Source organism: Leucoraja erinacea, chromosome 22 (genome assembly GCF_028641065.1).
Source record: "Leucoraja erinacea ecotype New England chromosome 22, Leri_hhj_1, whole genome shotgun sequence".
Classification (NCBI taxonomy): Eukaryota; Metazoa; Chordata; class Chondrichthyes; order Rajiformes; family Rajidae; genus Leucoraja; species Leucoraja erinaceus.
Genome location: NC_073398.1, coordinates 32,769,887 through 32,781,460, shown reverse-complemented (window position 1 = coordinate 32,781,460; position 11,574 = coordinate 32,769,887). Strand labels below are relative to the sequence as shown.

General features: G+C 49.8%; 1 protein-coding gene across 5 annotated transcripts in view; it reads left to right on the top strand.

The window, feature by feature from the left end:
- Positions 1-11,574, top strand: part of celf2 (cugbp, Elav-like family member 2) — a 559,937-nt gene that overhangs the window by 292,894 nt on the left and 255,469 nt on the right. Inside the window, exon 1 of one of the 5 annotated variants that reach the window (XM_055653428.1) lies at positions 7,270-7,732. The exons of the other annotated variants lie outside the window; for them this stretch is intronic. Coding sequence (XP_055509403.1) covers positions 7,662-7,732 — 71 coding nt within the window. The 5' untranslated portion in view covers positions 7,270-7,661. Of the gene's footprint in view, positions 1-7,269; positions 7,733-11,574 lie in introns of those variants that run through there. 5 annotated transcript variants of the gene reach the window in all.

Below are 11,574 nucleotides of genomic sequence, written 5' to 3'. Positions count from 1 at the left end.
GGAACAGAAAGAAACATTTAGACAGGTACATGGATAGGACAGGTTTGGAGGGATGTGGGTCAAACGCACGGGCAAGTGAGACTAGTGTAGCTGGGACATGTTGGTCGGTGTAGGCAAGTTGGGCCTGTTTCCACACTGTAAGGCTCCATGACTCTAATCACAGACATGTGTGTGTGTGTGTGTCAGCATTCCTGATTTGTGCCGTGGTCTCCATTCCCTTTAGAAAGAGGAAGAGCCAAGGGCTGCCTTGCATCGTAAACCACTGATGTCTGCCTTCTTTCGGGGAGCCATTTCCTGAGGGAAGGACATCAGGCTGTTGGGCTCCTCATGAGAACAAAGAGGAGATCTCATGTTCACAATTAACATGGGGGAAACCAGGATATCAAAACAAGGAAAATAGATCTGTATGAATAAGTGCTGGAGTAACTCAGCGGGTCAGGCAGCAACTAACTTAGAGTCTGTGGAATTCTCTGCCTCAGAGGGCGGTGGAGGCAGATTCTCTGGATGCTTTCAAGAGAGAGCTTGATAGGGCTCTTAAAAATAGCAGTCAGGGGATATGGGGAGAAGGCAGGAACAGGGTACTGATTGGGGATGATCAGCCACGATCACATTGAATGGCGGTGCTGGCTCGGAGGGCCAAATGGCCTGCTCCTGCACCTATTGTCTATTGTCTATTGGCCAGTTTGGGCAACACAGTTGCTGCCTTACAGACCCGGGTTCGATCCTGGCCACGGGTGCTGTCTGTGTGGAGTCTGCACGTTCTCTCTGTAATGGTGTGGGTTTCTTCCGGATGCTCCAGTCACCTCCCCACACTCCACAGACATGTGGGTTGGTAGGTTAATTGGCTATGGTTTAAAAAAACTGTCAATTGTCCCTAGTGTGTAGGATTGTGTTGGTGTACGGGGCAATCGCTGGTCGGCGTGGACTCAGTGGTTAGTTTAGAGAAGCAGGCCCTTCAGCCCATCGAGTCCGCACCGACCAGCAATCACCCTTACACCAGTTGTCATTCAGGACAATTTACAGAAGCCAATTCATCTACAAACCCCCGCGTCTTTGGGATGTGGGAGGAAACCGGAGCACCCGGAGAAACCCCCGCATTCTCTGGAAAAACGTGCAAACTCCACACTGACAGGTGAGATTAAAAAAAACAAGATTCCAATCTGACAGGGGGATCCAGCCAATTGGAGGAAGGTTTAGCAAGGCTGTGGTGTAAGGGCAGGGGATTAAAATTGATTGCAGAGATCTTTGATCTCATAAGCGACAGGAACATAATTAGGCCATTCGGCCCATCGAGTCTACTCCCCCATTCAGTCATGGCTGATCTATCTTTCCCTCTCAACCCCATACTCCTGCCGACTCCCCATAACCCCTGACACCCGCACTCATCAAGATTCTATCTACCTCTGCCTTAAAAACACCCATTGACTTGGCCTCCACAGCCGTCTGTGGCAAAGAATTCCTCAGATTCACCAACATGTTATTGTGTGCTAGCCAGTCAGCGGAAAGACAATGCAAGCATCACACAGTGTACAGATACAGGATAATGGGAATAACGTTCCTTGCAAGATAATAGTCCAGGGAAGTCTGATTAAAGATAGACAAAGAGCTAGCATTAACACGATGGGCCAAATGTCCTCTTCTCACACTGTATCAGTCTGTGACCATCTGATTATAAGCAACTTGTGCTCGCACAGTTTTGTGAATATAAATTCACCGCTACATATTTAATCATTCATCGACAGATCATCAAAGTAGCGAAGCACGTCATTGTCTATATACTTCTACATCAGTTGAAGCCATCACTTGCATGGAAATTTGCCGTGCTCTCTTCCCATTTATTTCATCGGCCCCTTGCTGTGGACAGTAAGTGACAGCGAAGGGGGATGCGTTTAAATTTGTGGTGTGGTGCAGCTGTCAACTATAACAGTATCCAATGCAGCTTGGAATGTAGTCGGTGACCTACTTACATCCTACTTTACCCCTGATACCATGATTAAAAGCTGCTTTGAATCCAATTTTCCCTCCAGGGATTTTGATTTGCAAGAATTTCACAAACAGGCGAAGGAGGCTGAGGATCAATGGTGAGAGATGCAAGGAAAAACACACACACATACACACACACACACACGTACATACTTACACGCACACACAAGTACACACACACACACATACGCACATGCACATGAGTACACACACACACGACACACGAGTACACACACATGCACACACACATGCAAATGAGTATGCACACGCGCGCACATGAGTACAGACACACACACACACATGCACATGAGTACACACAGGCACACACACGAGTACACACACAAATGCACACACATGCACACACATGAGTACACACACGTATACACATACACACGCGAATATACACACACACACACATATGCACATGAGTACACACACACACACATGAAAATGAGTATGCACACGCGCGCGCACACACATACGCACACACATTCACATGACATGAGTACACACCCACATGTGCACACACATGCACATGAGTAAACACACACAAATGCATATGAGTACACACACAAACACACATGCACATGAATACGGACACGCACACACGCACGCACATACACACACACACTCACTAGTGGCAATTTACAGAGGGTCAGTTAACCTACAAAGCAGCTGGTCTTTGGGATGTGGGAGGAAGCCGGTTGCATTTTTTAGCTAATTATTGTCATGTGTACCGAGGTACAGTGAAAATCATTGTTGTTCCGTACTATCCATTCAGCGGAAAGACTATACCCGATGCCAATCGAGCTGTCCACACAGTGTACAGACCCACGGGAATAATGTTTAGTGCAAGATAAACTCCAGCAAAGTCCATTTAAAGATAGTCTGCGGGGGGGTCTCCAATGAGGTAGATGGTATTCAGGATCGCTCTCAATAGGATGATAGGATGGTTCCGTTGCCTGATAACAGCTGGGAAGAAACTGTCCCCTGAATCTGTCCCTGTGTGCGTTTTCACACCGCTGTACCTCTAGCCTGATGGGAGAGGGGGAGAAGAGGGAGTGACCGGGGGTGAGACTGGTTCTTGATTATGCTGCTGGCCTTGCCGAGGCAGGGTGAGGTGCAGATGGAGTCCATGGAAGGGAGGTAGCACATGCTAAAGCATCTGCACCTCACGCTGCCTCGGCAAGGCCAGCAGCATAATACATGCATTGGTTACTGCACAAATACATATAACGATAGATGCACACAGACTTATTAACAAACAGTCACACCTAAAATAAGCATATGTAGCTCCACACACTCTTGTGCCTATTCAAGCATATATTGTATTCCAATACCTCCATGAGTGTTTAATTGTTAGCAGAAAGTCACTGTTAATATGGAAATTAGATAATAATTAGATTTATAAACAGATTACATTTCCAGTGTTCCCTTCACATTCCAGACTAACAAGTGGGGAATTTACGTAAAAATTAATATTGTTTCACTTTAAGTAAATAATAATCTCCGTGCCTGTTCCACTCATCTGGGATCGAATTTCCCAGTGTCATCTTTCCATAACATTTTAATTAGCGGCTCTAAGAAAAATCGAGCAAACTTGTTTCGGGCTCCCTAACACAAAAGAAAAATCAGAGGCTCTATTTCAATTTATAAGAGCACTTTTTCCAAATTAAGTGATCAATGTGCCTCAGTTCTGTTTGTGGGAACAGGCTGCGCACAAAATGGCTGTCAGAGTGTTCCCCCCCCGTCCCCTCTCACACACACACACACACACCCACCATGATGTCCTTTTGATGAGGGTTCTTGAAAGAGTTCTGGGAGTCACGGTCCGTTATATACACCTATCTGCCCCCCTCCCCACTCCCCTGTTCGAGCAGTGAGCATCTTCCTAATATGGTGTCGATTTGCGCATTTAACCCTTTCAGTCAGACGGCTGCCTTTAATCCTGAGGGCCCCCGTGATATTGCTGTGATTATGGCAACAGAGAAACAATGAGTGGTCTCGAACTCCAGAGAACGCTGACGAGTTTCCTTGCGCTGACTGTGGTGTCGATGTGCTCCGTCCGATATCTCGTTCCTTGGCTTTTGTTTTGTGCATGGAGCGCTGCTGTGCATCTGCAGAGGGAGCTCGGTGCCTTGGTGAGATCCAGCCAGCGTCTAATCCCCACATATTACAAAGTGCGACGATGAACAATGATGTTAAGCATTCCAGCATTTGATGTAACGTTGTGGTACTCTTCTGGATATTCTCTCTGCCCATGTCCGTCATTCCGCTTCACTCTGTACTCTTCATTAGTAATCTTCTTGTTCAAGCAACCTAATAATTTCCTTTGAAATGTATTTATGGACCCTGCCTTATAGCACATGCTGGGAGGGAGTTGCTCATTCCACCACTTCCAGCATGAAGGAATTGCTTGTAGAGTCATGGGGTTACAATCACTTGTAACATCACCAATAGTCATAGAGTGATACAGTATGGAAACAGGCCCTTCGGCCCAACTTGCCCACAACAGACCAACATGCCCCATCTACATTAGTCCCACCTGCCTGCGTTTGGCCCATAACCCTCTAAATCCGTCCTATCCATGTACCTGCCTAAATGTCATTTAAATGCTGTCTCAACTACTCTCTCTGGCAGCTTATTCCATATATAGACAGAGTTGACATGGATAGGCTTTTCCCATAGAGAGTAGGGAAGATTCAAACAAGAGGACATGACTTGAGAATTAAGGGACAGAAGTTTAGGGGTAACATGAGGGGGAATGTCCTTACTCAGAGAGTGATAGCTGTGTGGAATGAGCTTCCAGTGGAAGTGGTGGAGGCAAGTTCGATTTTATCATTTAAAAATAAATTGGATAGGTATATGGATGGGAAAGGAATGGAGGGTTATGGTCTGAGTGCAGGTAGATGGGACTAGGGGAGAGCAAGTGTTCGGCACGGACTAGAAGGGCTGAGATGGCCTGTTTCCGTGCGGTAATTGTTATATGGTTATATGGTTACCACCCTTTATGTAAAAATGTTACCCCTCAAGTTCCCATTAAATCTTTTCCTCCCTCACCTTAAATCTATCTCCTGGTTCTTGATTCCCCAGCTCTGGGCAAAAGGCAAAATTTACCCAATCTATTAAATAAGCATGCAGGTACAGCAGGCAGTGAAGAAAGCGAATGGCATGTTGGCCCTCATAACAAGAGGAGTCGAGTATAGGAGCAAAGAGGTCCTTCTGCAGTTGTACAGGGCCCTAGTGAGACCACACCTGGATTATTGTGTGCAGTTTTGGTCTCCAAATTTGAGGAAGGACATTCCTGCTATTGAGGGAGTGCAGCGTAGGTTTACAAGGTTAATTCCCGGGGTGGCGGGACTGTCATATGCTGAGAGAATGGCGCGGCTGGGCTTGTACACTCTGGAGTTTAGAAGGATGAGAGGGTATCTTATTGAAACATGTAAGATTATTAAGGGTTTGTACACGCTAGAGGCAGGAAACATGTTCCCGATGTTGGGGGAGTCCAGAACCAGGGGCCACAGTTTAAGAATAAGGGGTAAGCCATTTAGAATGGAGATGAGGAAACACTTTTTCCACACAGAGAGTTGTGACTCTGTGGAATTCTCTGCCTCAGTGGTGGCCGGTTCTCTGGATACTTTCAAGAGAGATCTAGATAGGGCTCTTAAAGATAGCAAAGACCAGGGGATATGGGGAGAAGGCAGGAACGGGGTACTGATTGTGGATGATCAGCCATGAACACATTGAATGGCGGTGCTGGCTCGAAGGGCCGAATGGCCTACTCCTGCACCTATTGTCTATTGTCTATTCCTCTCATGATTTTATCCACCTCAATAAGATCACCCCTCATTCTCGTGAGCTCCAAGGAATAGAGTCCCAGCCTGCTCAACCTCTCCCTGCAGCTCAGACCCTCGAGTCCTGGCAACATCCTCGTAAATCTTCTCTGTATCCTTTCCAGCTCGACAACACCATTCCTATAACAGGGTGACCAAAACAAACACAATAGCCTAAATGTGGCCTCACCAATGTATTGTACTCAGCACTTTGCAGTTTTACTCCAGCACTGGTTGTCCTGTTTCATAGGTGAGGGCGATGGGGGAGGTGACATTATATAGAAACATAGAAAATAGGTGCATGAGTAGGCCATTCGGCCCTTCGAGCCTGCACCGCCATTCAATATGATCATGGCTGATCATCCAACTCAGTATCCTGTACCTGCCTTCTCTCCATCCCCCTGATCCCTTTAGCCACAAGGGCCAAATCTAACTCCCTCTTAAATATAGCCAACGAACTGGCCTCAACTACCTTCTGTGGCAGAGAATTCCACAGATTCACCACTCTCTGTGTGAAAAATGTTTTTCTCATCTCGGTCCGAAAGGATTTCCCCTTATCCTTAAACTGTGACATCTTGTCCTGGACTTCCCCAACATCGGGAACAATACTGGTGTACCATGACACCCGGGTCTCGTTGCATCTCCCCTTTTCCTAATCGACCACCATTTAGATAATAGTCTGCTTTTATTTAATTTAATTTAATTTAATTTTATTTTATTTCATAAAGTGCCCCGAGACAGCTTAAAATTATTGGATATCTCAAAACTTTTTTTTTGCAAAGGTGGACTGAGGGGGTTAAATGATTTAACAGGAACCCGAGGGGTAACCTTTTTCACACAAAAGGGTGGTGGGTGTATGGAACGAGCTGCCGGAGGAGGTAGTTGAGGCTGGAAGTATCGCAACGTTTAAGAAACATTTAGACAGGTACATGGATAGGACAGGATTCGAGGGATATGGGCCAAACGCGGGCTAGTGTAAATGGCTGGTGTGGGCAAGTTCGGCCGAAGGGCCTGTTACCACGCTATGATATCTCAAGACTTCCTCCCACCCCCCAAAAAGAGACTTACAAATTCTGATAGGTAATTGGTGTGGTCTTAGGGGTGTGCAGGAAGGAACTGCAGATGCCGGTTTAAACCGAAGATCTTATAGCTCTATGGTAGACAAACTCAGCTGAGTTTCTCCAGCACTTTTATCTACCTTCGATTTTCCAGCATCTGCAGTTCCTTATAGCTCTAAGGTCTTTGGTTTAAACCGAAGATAGACACAAAAAGCTGGAGTAACTCAGCGGGACAGGCAGCGTCTCTGGAGAGAAGGAATGGGTGACGTTTCGGGTCGAGACCCTTCTTCAGGCTGGTAATATGAGGGACTGCAGCAACACTTTGCCCAGTTTTAAGTCTGTTTCAAGTCAGCCACTCCGGGGCACAAGGAGTTAACAACAGTTCTGCTCCTTGGTCGCTCGGCGGAACACACCGAATGTGTTCATTCAGTGGAAGCCGCTTGCTGCGAATTTTTGTGTGTGTGTGTGTTCGAGAACATCGGCTTGGCACTAGTTTGGATCAGTGTTGAACCTCCTACTCTCAGCAGTCAGCACCTCCAGTTGCATCTGAGGCAACTCATTCACCCTCCACCCCTCTGCACAGTGAAGGAAGGAGAGGGAGAGAGAGAGAGTGGGGGAGGGAGAAAGAAAGAGAAAGAGAGAGAGCGAGAGAGAGATGCGGTAACTGCACAGATCCTCCAGCACCTGTCCCTCTCGATCGGCGGGACAGCAGTTTCCAGTCTAGAGGACTATCTCGCCCAGGGCTGTCTCGTCGCCACAGACAGGGTGCTGCTGAAGGGGGGCGAACATGACCGCTTTCCAGCTGGACTTTCTGCCCGAGAGCATGGTGGATAACTGTGGCCTGGCCTCCGACAGACTGTGAGTAAAACGAGGAAGGAGACGGTCTCCAGAATATGCCGGCGCTTGCTTTGCTGCGGGCCAGCGGCGTGGGCTTGTTGGGGGAAGGAGTTTCTGGCGTTGGAGAAGCAAGGGGGGGGAGAGAAGAGTGGGGGGAGGATAGAGGGCAGAGGGGAGAGGGGGGGGGGGGAAGTGGAGAGGGGAGGGGGGAGAGGAGGGGGGGGGGGGGGGGGTGGAGAGGAGAGAGAACAGAGGGGGGGAAGAGAGAGGTCAGAGGAAAGGAGAGAGAGAGAGAGAGAGAGAGAGAGGGAGAGTCCAGGGATAGGAGGGGGGAGAGGAGAGGGGGAGAAGAGAGGGAGAAGGGAGAGGGGAGGGGGGAGAAGTGGAGAGGGGGGGAGAAGAGGGGGGGGGGAGAGGTCAGAGGAAAGGAGAGACAGAGAGAAAGTCAAGGGATATGAGGGGGGGGTAGAAGAGGGGGGGGGAGGAGAGGGAGAAGAGGGGAAGGGGAGAGAAGAAAGGAGAGGGGGAGAGGATGGCGAGAGAAGGGGGCGAGGAAAGGGACAGAAGAAAGACAGAAGAAAGAGAGAGGGAGGTAGAGAAAGGAGAGGGGGAGGGGAGAAGAAATGGGAGAGGGGGGAGAGGAGACGCGGGGCTGTTTTTCCTACATTGTCCTGGGTGAAAGGACGGGGAATGGCCAGGACTTTCCGCGCTCACTCACTCTGTGTCTCTGTGTGTGTGGTGTGTGTGTGAGAGAATGAATACAAGATGGAGAGCGTGTACACGGTGTTCGTGCTGGGGGGGGGGGGGGGGGGGGGGGGAGCAGCGGCCGCATCGCCTCCCCTGCCCAGCCCCGCGATTGCCCCGTCCCAGTCCGGCCCGTCCCGGCTGCCGCGTCTCCCTGCCTCCCCGCCCTGCCTGCCCGCTACTGCTGCTAGAGACACGGGAGGAGGCAGGGGAGAGGAAGAGAGGAGGGAAGGAGGGAGAGGAAGGAAGGAGAGGGAAGGAGGGAGAGGAAGGGAGGGGAGAGAGGGAGAGAGGAGGGAGAGGAAGGGGGGGAGGGGGGGGGGGAGGAGGAGGAGAGGAGGGTAAGGAGGGAGAGGGATGAGGGAGGGAGGGAGTGACGGAGGGTAGGGGGTGAGGGAAGGTAGGGGGAAGGGGGGAGGGAGGGAGGATGTGAGGGGGGGGGAGGGAGGGGGGGAGGAGGAGAGGGAAGGGGAGAGGGGGAAAGGGAGGGAAGGGGAGTGAGGGGGGAGACGAGAGTGTCACAGACCAGTTGTCCTGTCCTGCAGAGTCTGGGACCACCATGGTGCTCAGTTGTTTCCCCCACCCTCAACATCCAGGGGAAGGGGAGCGTTGGTCAGTGTGTGTGTGTGTGTCTCTCTCTCCCCCGGACAGAATCACCCCCCCTGTGGTCCGTCTCTCTTCCACACCTGAGGGTCTGTGTCTCTGCTCCCTGGGGGTTAGTCTCCTCAGTCTCTCCCCCTCCCTCCCTCCTCTCCACCCCCTCCCTCCGTCTCCGCCACCCCTCTCTTCGTCCCGTCTCCCCCTCCCCATCCTCCTCCCCATCGTCCTCCCCCCTCTCTCTGCCCCCCTTCTGTCCTCCCTCCTCCCACTCTCTCTGTCCTCCCACACCCTGCTGCACGAGGAACATCACGAGGACGTTAAGAAATGAACTGTTCTGTTTATTTTTGTTTTGGCAAATATTGGTGGTTTATGAATTCTTAATTCATCTTGCAAATAATTACTAGAATATGTGTGTGTGTTTGTGCGTGTGTATCTATCTGTGTGTGTGTGTGTGTGTGTGTGTGTCTATGTGTGTGTGTCCATGTGTGTGTGTATCTGTGAATTTGTGCACGTGTATCTATGTGTGTGTGTGTGTGTGTGTGTGTGTGTGTGTGTGTGTGTGTCCATGTGTGTGTGTGTGTGTGTGTGTGTGTGTGTGTGTAGCCTGAGCAAGATGATTTGTAGATGAGCGCTTGTGTAACTGAAGACCCAGTAATTTTCTCAACCAGGAGTGTGTGACGTAGTGGGTGTTGAGGAAGGGCTGCAGTGGAACGTGAGGAAATTGGCCGTGGTTCCAACCCCACTTGTATTCCGCTAACCCTCACCAAGTGAGGCCGGAAGCCGCTGGGGCAGAAGAGACCAGGTTGTGGTCTTGGGTCTGCTGAAGCCCTGCTGACCTTCTCTGGGTAGTGAAAGAGCAAGATAACAACTATTTGCAACGTTTAAGAAACAGTTAGACAGGTACATGGATACGGGCCAAACGCAGGCAGATGGGACCAGTGTAGATGGGACATGTTGGGCGGTATTGGGTAAGTTGGGCCGAAGGGCCTGTTCCACTCTGTATGATTCCATGTCTCTTTAAGCCACACATCTGACTGAAGAAGGGTCCCGTCCCAAAACGTTGCCTGCCTATTCCCTCCAGGGATGCTGCCTGGCCCACTCAGTCCTCCAGCGTTTGTGTTTTTTCATCAGTGATGTGCTGGGCCACTCCATTGAGACTCTGATCGGGGATGAGAGGGTTGTGATCTAGCCAAGTCCAAATAAAACGTGCGTATTCCATGTAGTCCTAAAACAGTTTGTAAGTAGGACCTGCTGATGCTGGGTCATGCAGGAGAGAGACACAAAATGCTGGAGTAACTCAGTGGGTCAAGCAGCATCTCTGGAGAAAAAGAATAGGTGACGTTTCTAATCGGTCGGAAGAGGGGTTGTGGCCCGAAACGTCACCTCTTCTAAATTGAGTTTAGTTTATTGTCGCGTGTACCGAGGTACAGTGAAAGGCTTTTTGTTGCGTGCTAACCTGTCAGCGGAAAGACAATACATGATTACAATCGAGCCGTCCACTTTGTACAGATACATGATGAAGGGATTAAATTTTAATGCGAGATAAAGTCCTATCAAAGGTAGTCCAAGGGTCTCCTTTGAGATAGATAGTAGCACAGGGCAGCTCTCTAGCTGCTGGTAGGATAGTCCAGTTTTGTTTAGTTTAGAGATACAACGTGGAAACAGGCCCTTCGGCCCACCATGTCCTTGCAGACTAGCGATCCCCGCATACTAGCCACAAGTTACAATTTTTACCAAGCCAATTAGCTATAAATCTGTACGTCTTTGGAGTGTGGGAGGAAACTGGAGCTCTGGGAGAAACCCCACACAGGTCACGGAGAGAACGTACAAATTCCGTACAGACAGCACCTGCAGTCAGGATTGAACCGGGGTCTCTGGCGTTGCGTCACCGTGCCATCCCTAAGTTGCCTGATAACAGCTGTGAAGAAACTTTAGCTGAATCTGTAGGTGTGCGTTTTCACAGTTCTGTACCTCGTGCCTGATGGGAGAGGTTGAGAAGAGGGAGTGACCAGGGGGGGGGAAGGGGTGAGACTCGTCCTTGATTATTATTTCATTTTCCCCCAGAGATGCTGCCTGACCCTCTGAGTTACTGCCGCAGTCGCGACACAGTGTGGACAAAGCATCTGCACTTGCTCGCTGCTGGATGAATGGGGAGGGTTACAGCTGGGTCGGGATGAGTCCACTGTTGGTGTGCAAGCTTGTAGAATCTGGCCACCGACAGCGAGTTGGGAATTAAGGAACATTCCTTCAGCCCTGTTCTCGGGAGGACGTGTTTCCAAACAGGCCAGCTGTTCTTTGTCTCATCGCGGGACCTGTTGAAAATATGAAAGAATGTCCTTGCATATCTTTTGATTTTTTGTTGTTTTGCATTCAGTGTTTGAGCCAGTGACTTCCACAGCAAGATAAAATGCCTCCTCTCCATTGACTGTAGGGGGTGGAGAGGGAGGAGAGGGGGTGGCGCAGAGGTAGCGTTGCTGCCTTACGGCGCCAGAGACCCAGGTTCGATCCACACTACGGGT